This window comes from Puccinia triticina, chromosome 7A, assembly GCF_026914185.1.
Source record: "Puccinia triticina chromosome 7A, complete sequence".
In the NCBI taxonomy this organism is placed as follows: domain Eukaryota; kingdom Fungi; phylum Basidiomycota; class Pucciniomycetes; order Pucciniales; family Pucciniaceae; genus Puccinia; species Puccinia triticina.
The window spans coordinates 4,560,154-4,572,162 of record NC_070564.1 but is presented as its reverse complement, the minus strand read 5'-3'; the positions used below and the strand labels follow the sequence as shown (position 1 = coordinate 4,572,162).

Here is a 12,009-nt window from a genome sequence, read left to right as displayed (position 1 = left end):
ACATGGCGGCCTGGTGTCGATAGCTCGGCGTTGAGTCCGGTGGGAGTCAATCAGCGGAATTGCTTGAGTCTCGGCCCGGGACTCTCCGCCGGCTACCCATCCCTCTCGTGGTCCAGGTTGCTGCGGCTGCGCCTTGCTACGTGTCGTGTGCTGTCTAGTCACCGCGCCGCCTCAGGGCGGAGCGGTACCAGTGACAGCTTCGAGTGCATTGGGCGCGCCGCTCCATGGACTAAGCCCCCATACGCTGCGCTCCTGAAAACTTCCAGGAATTTTCCCCAGCATTGTTTACACTTTGATTTCCAAGGCCTACCTTGTAAGATAAGCCTTGTAAATTTCAAAACTTGGCTGGCTGCCGCGTAATTTTTTTTAAAAGGCATCGCCTTGCAAAGCTTAAACCTTGCAAAAGGTACTTTGAAAAATTCTCCTGCCCGTTAAAAGAGAAGAGGATGTAACTGAACTCCACCAGCCCGTACCGGACAGACTTGGAGACTTATTAGAACAGCTCCCGGGTCTGCAAAAGCACCCACCCCCCCACGGTTTGCGCCCAGGAAAATTTACGGGGAATTTCCCCGCGTAAATGCCCAGCCGCAAGGAACTTGCTGCTATCCTGGAAGGCCAGGAAGGACCCTATTCGAAAAACCTTGGCGAACGGGACCTATGCTGACCCATGTTTTGACATGTCCCTCATAAATGAGAAACATGCACAGCTTGAGAACATTTTCCACTGTGCTCAAGTGGCTGAAACTCATGCAGGGAATGATGTTTTGGGATTCGGACGGACCTGGGCTTCCTGTTGTTTCAGTCCTACAACCTTGGAGAATATTTATCTCACTGGCAGACATGTACATGAGTGGGTTTTAGTTTCCTATCATACCAGCTCGTGGCACCCTATCCCTAAAATCCCTTCACCTCTCACCTTGGAAATATGATTGCAAACCTGAAGCCTTGGATAATTGCAGCACATGGGTTGATGTTTCTCCAGATCAACGTAGAATCCATGTCGATATCGCCAGGTCAGACTCATCTGATCGAAGACATTCCAGCTGCTCAACATTCCCAATCAGCGGATTGGTTCGACGAAAATTACCTGAATGCCCATTCCCTAACTCCGGCAACTTCTGCTCATACAACCTCAGCTTTCCAAGATTCATTTCCAAGTTTTGATTTGCAGGGTCACCAAGAGCGACCGCGGTGGCACTTTCCATTTAATGGCTTCTTTCGCCAGAATGATCGGTTTAGACAGCATGAACTACTCAGCGCAGCTTCTGATCATGACTTCATTGATATCGGCGATGTTGTCCCCGAAAACCTAATCCCAAATGACGATACTCCATCTGATATTCCACTGAATGCTAAGCGTAAAGCAAATGATCTTCAATCAAACCTGAACGAAATTAGTCCGACAAGAAAGCCCTTCAAGAAAAGTCCAGATCACAACGAGTTGCTGAAGACAAATGGGGATGCCCAGGGCAGAGCGAGAGATTTAGCCCTGGCAGAAAATCCACAATACGAAATCAGCTATCTTGCAAGCAGGCCGTTCAGTAAAATGAAATTGCGCTACCTGGGAGAACTACTTACAGCTGAAAGAAGTAGAAGAGTTTTGGATGACACGGAAATTAGCGGTCTCGAATACTTACACGCCGATGATCATTGGTCAGGTGCACCGCCCGGCCATTCTTTCTGGATTCCGTCGGAAAAAGTGGATGAATTTCTCCAAAACGACACAATAGCCGAACGCCCTCTGAGATTTGCGACCGGAGAAGTCCGAGAAGTAAAGCACGAGCTTGCAGTAATTTTTCTGATTTTATCGGACCAAAGATTAGATATCACCCAGTACACTATTTTCTCAGATCAAATCATGAATTTCTTTCAAGGGAAAATCAACTGGTGGCGCAACCATGCCCATGAAAGTACCGTCCCATTTGACACCAGATTGCATGCCAAAAGCGAGAAACGCATCCTTGAGTACGTCAAAAATGTAACCAAAATATCCACGTTCCTCATCATCACCTATATGTATTTACACAAGCAGCCTGGGGGTGGCGCAGTTGAAATGGTGAGCAAAGAGGATGTACAGAATGTCTTGATATTTATGAAAAATCTCTGGGAGCAAGACAAAGAAATCCCATCACTAGAACGAAAGGAATACATCTACATCAAGAGGATGACCGATATAACCTGTCCCAACACTCCAGAGAACAAATGCTGGTTTCGGGGTCAGCCTCTCTATTACCACACTTCCGAAGCAGTGTTCAGATATTGGAGAGAACAAAATCTAGGGAAGTTGACAAGAAGGGGAAAGAGAAAAGGTATCGAACTCGAACTGACGCAGATGCTTGAACTTATCCTAGTTACTTCAACTGTTGACAGTGAATACACTAGAATTTTTATCAAAGATAAGTATGAGATTGGAAAACTTCAGCATTTTCTTTTACCACCCAAAAGATCAAGTCAATCTCAAGGACCCAAGAAAGCAAACTCGCAACCTCACTCTTCGAATTTGGAACAGCTGCTCAAGAATTAATGCTCAATAGATCCATACCTACATGTGACAGCAGCCAATCTGACACCCAGGTCTTCAAGAGTTCAATTTCCCACTGGAACTTTCACTCTCATTACAGGATTGATAGTCTGGTAGTTGTAGTTTTGGTGCCTCTCTTCTGTGGCTCACCCAGTTTCCCCTTGATCATCTCATCACATAGCTCTTGGCCTTTTTTTTCTCCTCTCAGTTCCCACTTCTCAGTATTCCAAGATACCTCCCCGTCAGCCACTCCAGGCCTCCAGTCTTCCATGACTTTCTTCCCTTATTCCAATGTCCATCTTTTCTGCTCTATCTTCCGTTCCCTTTTCTTGGTCTCTTCCTTACCTTTTTTTATCCTTGGTCTTGCAACGAAATGAAACACAGACGCGCTCATTTTGATCGACCTCACCCCGCCGGTTAAGCTCCATAAAGGTTATGTATCTTCCAACAAAACCGAGGCTTATCACAATTATCCAACTAATCCATGGACCGGCTTGTTCATTCACTTTTGGTACAAATGATTTATTTTACTGATACAGGAGGGTGTTTTTCAGCGGCGAACACGCTGGTTAGTTTGAGGGGTATCGGGCACCAAGACTGTTGCTGCTCTAGAAGCCGGAGCTGAAGTATCCAAGAAACGCGTGATCGGTTAGTCCAAGACAAACAGAGATACGTCCAAATAAAAATACAAAACCGCAGCAGGGGAACAAAATGAGAAAGCTCACCGGTGGCTGATGTTTTAGTCGATTTGCGCGGTGTAGATTGGTTGGTGGACAGGGCAGAAGATCTGTCTGTATTTGATTGTTGGGAATATTAAGTGGATGCAGGGAAGGCAATTGGTGTGAACGCAGAGTAAGAATGGACAAACGTTTAGGGGAAGATTGTTTGCGTTTGGAGCCGGCGAGATGGGAGTGTGAGAGTGAGCGAAGCTGGGTGGGTCGATTGAGCGGGCCGGCCAAAGAGGAGCTGAGGCTGGGGCGTGTTGGTTTAGGAGGTTGAGCGGAAGGCTTGAACATGGTGACCTGTCTGCGGTTGAAGAGGGCACGGGAAGAGCGAGCCTGGAGGGCGAGCTGGGACTCGCTGAGCGAGCCGGGTCGGGCGAGAGGCCGGCGGGGACCGACGCCGGTGAGCTCGCGCATCGTAGGACTCACGTTCTGGCGCATCTGCGCCGTCTCCTGTCGGCCCGCTCGTGCCGCCGCCCGTCTCTCTAACTTCTTCAGATTCGGCGTCCGGTGGATCGTCCCGGGTCCGGCCCGCGCCGTCGCGTCAAACTGGGTCGGCACTAGTGACGAAGATGCCGAGGGGTCGTAGATCGAGGTCGGGAAGAGCTTGGGCCGGAAGGACGGGTTGAGGAGCGGTAAGTGTTGAGTGTAGCTGGTTGGTCACCCATAAATCATCTCAAGTCAGTGAACAGAAACAAAAAAAAAGCCAGCAAAACAACATTCATCTCAACATGCCAAGAATCTTGTGCGGAAAGGAAAATCAGCTCAACTGCTCTTCGACCACGTCAGTCCAAAACCTCTGCACGTCATCAAGATCGAGCGTGTCGGAAGGGATGAGGCTGTCGGTGCGAGGGTTAGATTTCCGGGGTGGGCCGAGACTGTTCTCGAGGCCAGAGATGATCTGCCACATGGCAAGTTTGTCGACAAGTCCCTCGAGGAGACACTCGAGGTCAGCGACAACCTCCTTCTCTTGCAGCTCCTTCTCCTGCTCTTCATCCAGGACGTTCTTCTCCTTTCTCCGCTTCCGGGGCGAGGCCGATAGCTGCTTCTTGTGGAGCAGCTGTGAGCCAGCGTCAAGCGACCGGTTGGTGAGGATGATGAGTTCGAGGAGGAGGAGGATCTGCAGTTGGGTCCTATTGACCAAAACAGGACGGATCATTAACTCTGCACATGGCGGTTCGTCTCATTCGCTCAAAGATAGGGAAGGCGTGGTAGGAGAGCAAGAGACTGACTCCCTGGTGCTCCAAATCTCGAGTTGCTGGGCGATCGAGTCGGGTTTGATGAAAGAGATCTTTGCGGGGTCTGGGGGATGAGGCCCAGCGAGTGTATGATTGCTATCGGGTTGAGCGGGGTTGAAGAAATACTGGAGAACGAGAGCGAAGGCCTCAGGCTCGTTGAGATGGAAGATCTCCTCGTCGTTCTCCACCTCGATCGCCTCTTCCGCTTCTTCTTCTCCCTGTTCCTCGTCGTCTTCGTTGCCCGGGCGCTTACTCCGGGCCTCGTAGACGCAAGCAATCTTGCCCATCTCTGTGCCCCACTTGCGTGCCAATGCCTCCTCGGGGATCATGAAGGACTCGTAGAGGCCCAGGAGGGCGTCCACCTCGAAGGCCTCCTCCGAGTTCCGGAGCCGGGCCGCGAACCGCTCGACGGCCGATGGCTCGGGGAGATAGACGGCCTCGAGATAGAGCCTGTTAAGCTGGGCTGCCAGCTGGTCGATTGGCTCGTCGTGATCGCTTGGCCGGCAGGAGAAGATGGGGTCCCAAGTCTGGAGGAGATCCGAGGGTTCCTTCCTGGCGGCTCGGGCGGGAGAAGAGCCCGGCGGGCGCGAGCTGCTTGCGGCGGAGGTGGGCTCGACGGGGTCGATGGGGTAGCTCGGCTGGGCTGGCCATCCGAAGGGACAGTCGAACGATGGCCGGAGGGTGTATTCGGTCGTCGCCATCGCTGGGAGTGGGATGGTTGCGCGCAGATTTCCCCTCCCTCGCCCGGGCCGACCATCCCTCGGAAGGGCGCCGATGGCATCCGAGCCACAACACAACACACCTCTTCCTCCGCACAGCCATGCCCTGCCGGCTGCAGTCGACCATCGGACCGGGCGCGCCGGGATCGGCCGGAACCCACGCCGGTCATGCGAGCCGGGCGGGGTCCCCCGGAGCCTGAGTTCGAAGTCCGAAGGGCACTGCCATCCCAAGACCTCCCAAGACCGCCTTGGATCTCCTCCTCTGCTTCTGCAGCCACTCCCGTTGGACTTGACACTGCTAGCCATTATCTAGCCATTGTCCCAGTCAGAGCCATGGGCACCTCCAACTGTACCAGATATCACTTGATCACGACTTTATCTAAAAGCGGCCACTCAAAACGTTCGAAGGATTCCATACTGACGAAAAATGAATACTTCAAATATACCCAATTCACAACTTAACACTAGCGCATCAATGAGGTCATATCTTGAAAAAATTTTACTGGTATGGAAGTCCTATCCTTTGGTTGATCAGCCGCGAACCTAGCTGAGTCCCTCCTGGGCGCGAAGCGCCCTTGCGAACTTCGAAGCAGGGGAGGCGGGCGCTTCGCGACCAGGAGGGACTTAGTTAAGTTCGGCTGTCTTGGTTGGCGTTGTCTTCATACATAGATATTCTTGACAACGACCCAGATTCAGAAATTATGAGCTTGATGCTGTCGGTCTCATCTTTCACTAAACATGCCGAAGATCGCCTGGCAGTGGGGGCACGCTAAGCCTATATGCCAATCCACGAGCACGTAAAGTGGGATGAATTTGACAACACTGGCATCCAATCAAACCAATTTCAGGCAGCGAAACGTGGGGAGCTTTCCGCTTGGATCGGCGGCTTCCTGTTAAGTGGCTGCGATCATCTTTCGGGCACGCAATCCTCTGAGCTTCGATAGAAAGAGGGCAACAGGTATGTTGGTCTCATGGTCGATACTATGGTGGAAACATCACACGGCGTGTTCTGGTCTTGAAACTGAGGGAAGCCCTTAAAGTCAACCGTCGTCGAAGATTAATCGATCTTGATGCAAGCAATGTCCCATTAATGTAAGAAATGTTGGCTCGCCCGTAGAATACATGGCTTGGCCAGATGAAGCTAGTCAGTCAAGTGTGCCTCTGCTTGATTTGAGGAGCGGTGATGTCATTTTCTATGTCAAAATCAGATAATTAGCTGTTTAGCAACGGGTTTGCTTAGCACACAAACCAACAACCCATGGAAAAGTGAGCTGTTAAAGAATCTTTATTGCATTAAAAACTCTTATACCGTTCTCAACAATTGCAAAAAGGTCAATCTCTCCCTAGCGCATGCAACAAAGGGAAGCGCAGAATTAAGAATATTCCCTGTTGCGCGACGAGGCATTCAGACGTCCCAGACGTCCCGCTCGTTGGAGGAAGTGATTAAAGGCGATTGCAAAATTTGGGTTGGGCAGACATGGTTGCTTTGGTCATAAAAGCAGCGACTGGTGCGTCAAGCCATCGGCACTGCCTGAGCTAACGTCTCGGACAACACTGTCCGAGCAGTTTTCGGACCAACTCTGGCCGACGAGATCCGCAAACCGGATCGCACCTGTTACAGGACTCGTCGGACAAAGTCTGTCCGAGAACTGTTCGGCCCCGGCTGCCGGGGCAGTCAATTTCTGCAGGGCGGGTTCACTCAAATTCAACACGGTGTACCACAAAGGCACTAAAAAAATGTGCGCGGAGAGAAATCATGTCGCGGTTTGATCAGCTAAACTCTTTCTCCTAAGCCGCTGCTGGTGCGACTTCGGAGCCAAAGTTATATGCATTCTATCGTCGCATACCTACAGCTTGCTGCACAAAATGTTCCGCAGCAACACACAAAACCATCTACCGCGGCGAGACTGAGTGTATGCAGTAGTCTAATGAGAGCTATCCACCCTCCAACTCATGTTCTACCAATCATTGTACGCCTCTTTTAGGAGAGGAATAGTTTCTTTTGTAGACCACTAGAATTTGGCTCGGTAGAGCACTTTAGAACAAACAACTGGCGCGTCACGAATCACTCCTGTAAGAAGATTGGACTGAGGTTTCCAGGCCTCTAGACTATGTGGGGTGCTGCTTGCCTTTGTGGTATCGGATCAGGAGTCCCAGCAGTCGTTACTCGTGTCTTCCTTCCATCGTGGATATTTAAAGGCCACTTTTTTGTCTCTACCTCCCGCTTCCTCCTTCATCATACCTTCCTAAACATTTCACCCCACCACTACCAGCAGTAAACCAGGGAAAGTAAATCATTAGAGCCCCCCTTCTCATCCAAATATCCATTCACCACTACAGCCCCTGCTACCGTTTCCGTTCAGCCCATTCATCCACCCTACTCTTTCCTCACAATGGCTGCCTCCCCATCTCAGATTTTCTCAGGGCCCGAATTCATCCAAAAGCGTCGCTTGCGCTTGGCCCGCGTCCGGCGCGCAATCGACTTCAAAGCCAAGTCAGTGACAATTTTCCCAATTAGTTATTACCTTTCACTCCAATCTCCGCCAACGTCCGATCAGCCCGTTCTCCTTAACCTGACACTTTCTTCCTTGCCGCTAGGCAAGACGAGCCCGAAAGGGTATCGAAACCTTGTGCGCTAGCACCGGCGCTCAAGGGCGCCGAAAAGAGCCCAGCTTTGCTCGATAACGCTGTCAGCCTCAGTGGGATCAACCCTCCCTCGCCCGAGGATACGCCCAGTCCGTATCCTCAGCTGCCTCGCAGCTCTACTTCTCCTACCAGCGCGCCTCTCCCTCCACCCCTTCGTCGTCCTCGCTCCCGGCCTCTGGAACCATCTCCCTTCCGGCCGCTTCCTCCACCATCACCGGCTCTCTTCCGTCCCATTGTGCTCAACTTACTCCCAGACCTTCCACCGGAGCTCAGGGACATCCAGCTAGACGAATACATGACCCGAGATGAGGAATGAACTCGAGTTATTTCAAACTTCAGAATGTATGGTATGTCGTTTCCTCCTTTCGGCATATGCATCCATAAATTCTGCGAAAACTGAAAAGGTCTCATCATTTTAGCTTTGACTGAAAAGGCAAACACAGTCTCTTGCCCAACATACCATTTCAATTCTCCTCGACACCTTATCGGCCTAGTTCCCAAGGACCCCATCTAGCCCATGCAAAAAGGATGAACCCCATCGCTCTATCTATTGCAATTAGTATACAATCCGTGAATATTTTCATTCTTATCGGAGATGAAAAAAACTTCTTTCCAGCTTATCGTTATTTATGCTAGTCTCATCCTAAAATTATCTCCCAACACATATCCCAAGTAACCCATCTTTTTCACGCTCAGAAGAACACTCTACCGTTGAACAGTGTTGTTATACCCCTGAGCCCTAGTCCCTTTAAAATATCTTTCCTCCTGCTCCATAAAACTGTTCATACAAGTCAATTAGAACATTTCCTACTCTGATTGACTGCAACTCGCAAGTTGCGTCTTGCCCAATTCGCATAAGCCACAAATGAAAAACACAGTCTTCTGCTTACACTCTGATTCGATCCTCCTTATTCCACATACTTGTGAATCATGCTTGACAACCAACAAGCCGACTTTCAAAAGACCATGTTTCTTTCCCATGTTGGACCTCCTATTGTACTCCCACTAGGTTTGAAAGTGGCTCAGGTCGACCCGCCGGGTACCCGACCCGTGTCGGGTCTCTGGCCCACCACAGACCCGCTAGGTTTGCGGGTCGGGTTCGCGCAACCATTTTGACTGTCGGGTCGACCCACCGACCCGATTACAGACCCGCGCAGCTGGCAGCAACGGTGTATCCGCTGCGCTGCATGTAGCGTAGCAAAGCGGTTAGCGCAGCGATTTTTTGGGTCGCTGCGCTACGCGCTTTTTGATTTTCCCGGAAAAAAATCAAAAAAATAGCGCGCTAAAGAAGCGATCACGTAGCGGTCAGCGCCGCTTTTCTCTATGCCATGTGGGATCCAAAAAAAAAAAAAAGGAAAAAGGGTTTAACATACATAAAAACATGTTTAGAACATAAAACTGTTCTGCTATCCGCTGATTTAGCGGGTAGCGTAGCGAATTTTTGCTTTCGCTAATGGCCCTGGGAGGGTAGCGGACAATCGCTGCGCGTAGCGAGTAGCGCAGCGGTGTTCTCGCTGCGCTATCGCTTTTTGGTCTGGTCACGTAGCGGTCAACCCAACGGTGGGCCGCTACGCTACAGGGCCACTTAGCGTTAGCGTAGCAGCAAAAAGCGCCCGCCCATTTTGAGTAGCGTTAGCGCGCTGTTAGCGCCGCTACGCTGCGCTACGTTTCAGCGGCGCTAACAGCACGCCAATTGTTTGTTAGTGTTAGCGCGCCGCTACAGTCACTACGCTACGCTACGCTGCGCTACAGCGCTTTTAGCGGAAAAAAAGGCCTTTTTTTCAGCTAAAAGCACTGTGGCGCACTGTAGCGCGCGCTCTTTTGCGCCCTGCGTGTGTAGCGTTAGCGCAATTGCGCGCATCTGCGCTAACGCTACGCTAACAGCTAAATTAGCTGTGCACCCTTTGCGTGTAGCGTTAGCCCAGAAAGGCGCAATTCCGCTAACGCTACGCTAAAATTTAGCGGAATTCCGCTACGCTAACGCTACGGTTAGCGTAGCTGGCCCACCATTGCTACACAAATTGCGCGGCGCTCCCGCTGGGCCGCCAATCTCTACACCACAGGAGTGATCGAGAGAAGTCGGGACGTTGCCCAAACAGTCGCAGGAATCACGCATCCTGGCAACCACTAGGACCGCGGGGGAACATTGTGGTTGTCTTGATGGCCGCAGGACAGATTTTAAACGGATTGTATTCACTGATCTCCTTATCAACCGTGATGGTTGCAGGATCTGGGGTTTCTGGGACGTCAAAGTCCCTTTGACAGAAGATTTGGCGTTGAGAGGATGATGGCCTCAACCCAGCCGTTGTCAGGATACCTGGGTTATCCTGACGCTTTCACCAGCGTCTGGAGGACATTTGCTGAAGCCATGCGGTTGATAGGACGCTTGGGTTGCAAGGACAGCCTGCCCAAGCGTCTAAACAATGTTTTGAGGATCAACTCATTGATAGGATGCCAGGGTCCCTGGGACGGCTTGAGAAAACGTCAAAAAGACATTTTCATTAACCATTAAAACTTCTCCGTGACAGTGAGGTCCCCCAACTTGAGCGTTGCTGGAAAGGGATGGTCTGACCAACCAGTTCTGGACGCTCAGGTTGCAGAAACTTTTTTTTTTTTTTGCTTTCCTGCGCCCACCTGCAAAGATGCTTTGCCAAGTGAGTGTTCAAGAAAACAATTTGTTTTTTTTTTTCTTTTTTTTTCTTTTTTTTTTCTTTTTTTTTCTTTTTTTTTTCTTTTTTTTTTCTTTTTTTTTTCTTTTTTTTTTCTTTTTTTTTCTTTTTTTTTCTTTTTTTTTCTTTTTTTTTCTTTTTTTTTTCTTTTTTTTTCTTCTTTTTTTTTTTTTACCTTCAATGTTTTTTTGTGTGGAACGGTGGAAACAAACTGAATCCCTTTGGTATTAATAGTGCAATTCCGTGGTGAAGGTATAGTCAATGTTGCATAGCGCAACTGGCATGAAGATGATCACCCAAGTACACTGCTTGGCAAGGATCCCCTGTGGGTTCGAGCCCACAGCAGTTCCTTATGCCAATTGGCACCTGCGAGATTGACCCATCACCAACGTTGTGGGCTTGATCCCTCAACACCCTTCTGGAGCGCAGAAGGAAAGGTGACAACTCAACGTTGCTGGTGTGATTGCCCAACAAATGTGGAGAACCCTTGCTGGTCCAACAACGTCGGTGCGTCCGCCCCTCTCCGCCAGGATTCCGTTGTGGCAACCAAAACCACGTCAACCATCTTTTTCGTGGTAATTTGTGACAGCGTCAGAATGTTGTCCCCTGCGGAGGAAATTGATGTTTGGGGGATGCGGAGGCAGGTTGTCAACAGAACGTTGACCTGCGCCGGTGGTGTAGTTCTTGGGGGTGTCACAGCACTCATAGTTTGTGGGGGCGTCACAGCACTTAAAGTTTGTGGGGACATCACAGCACTGAATTTGTGGGGGCATCACAGCACTTAATTCACTCAACAAAGACGGTACCAGTAGGACCCAGGAAAGCCCCTATGGAACACAGGAACAAAAATGTATGAAATTTTTGTCAAAAACCAAAAAACCTATGCATCCCAGATGTATGAATGGTCATTTTGGCCGGTAAAGGTACTCACCTCAATTTTATGAATTTTTTCTGAGGGCAAGGGGGGTGGTACCCAAAAATGTATGAGAATCAGGGGCTCAAGGTGACAGCCTTAGAGATACACCAAGTATCCAAAAGACTGCAATAACTTAATAAATAATAATAATTATTAAATTATTATTGCAGAATCAGATTCCTCATCATAAATTAAGGGGGGTCACCCACTTAAAGTACCCCCTTATTCCTATTCCTTCATGTACTAATTGTATAAATAAGAATTGGCCCCAGAAAGCGCCCAAAAATAGTATTACATACATAAATTTAGTAAAACAAACAGTGTACATAAAAATTAAACTGTTGTACATTAATGAGTAATATTACTCGTGTAAAAATACCCCGTGAAAGTATTAGGTAGACTTCTACTGAAGCTCTTTCACATGACAATTGGTTATAAACATGTCATGTGACAGAGTCAGGGAAATTAGTCTATTACAATACAATTAAATTACCCACAGCCAAGCCCTTTTCACGGCTACACCCCTGGATACTCCCATAGGGAGGAAAGGACTCAGTGTTTACGCCCACTGAAGTCAC

General features: G+C 49.5%; 4 protein-coding genes across 4 annotated transcripts; 3 read left to right on the top strand and 1 right to left on the bottom strand.

Annotated features, from left to right (window-relative positions):
- Positions 1–997: 997 nt before the first annotated feature.
- PtA15_7A514 (uncharacterized protein) lies at positions 998–2,524 on the top strand (the record flags this gene model as incomplete). The annotated part of the gene is made up of 2 exons (XM_053171128.1): positions 998–1,965; positions 2,446–2,524. The coding sequence occupies 2 exons, from the start codon at positions 998–1,000 to the stop codon at positions 2,522–2,524; spliced, it is 1,047 nt and encodes a 348-aa protein (XP_053022340.1).
- Positions 2,525–3,071: 547 nt separating this feature from the next.
- PtA15_7A513 (uncharacterized protein) lies at positions 3,072–5,182 on the bottom strand (the record flags this gene model as incomplete). The annotated part of the gene is made up of 6 exons (XM_053171127.1): positions 3,072–3,142; positions 3,247–3,312; positions 3,390–3,895; positions 4,014–4,303; positions 4,472–4,669; positions 4,751–5,182. The coding sequence occupies 6 exons, from the start codon at positions 5,180–5,182 to the stop codon at positions 3,072–3,074; spliced, it is 1,563 nt and encodes a 520-aa protein (XP_053022339.1).
- A 73-nt stretch (positions 5,183–5,255) lies between these two features.
- On the top strand, positions 5,256–5,513 carry PtA15_7A512 (uncharacterized protein; the record flags this gene model as incomplete). Its single annotated transcript, XM_053171126.1, has 1 exon — positions 5,256–5,513. The coding sequence occupies one exon, from the start codon at positions 5,256–5,258 to the stop codon at positions 5,511–5,513; it is 258 nt and encodes an 85-aa protein (XP_053022338.1).
- A 2,080-nt stretch (positions 5,514–7,593) lies between these two features.
- Positions 7,594–8,162, top strand: PtA15_7A511 (uncharacterized protein; the record flags this gene model as incomplete). The annotated part of the gene is made up of 2 exons (XM_053171125.1): positions 7,594–7,694; positions 7,799–8,162. The coding sequence occupies 2 exons, from the start codon at positions 7,594–7,596 to the stop codon at positions 8,160–8,162; spliced, it is 465 nt and encodes a 154-aa protein (XP_053022337.1).
- Between the last annotated feature and the right edge of the window lie 3,847 nt (positions 8,163–12,009).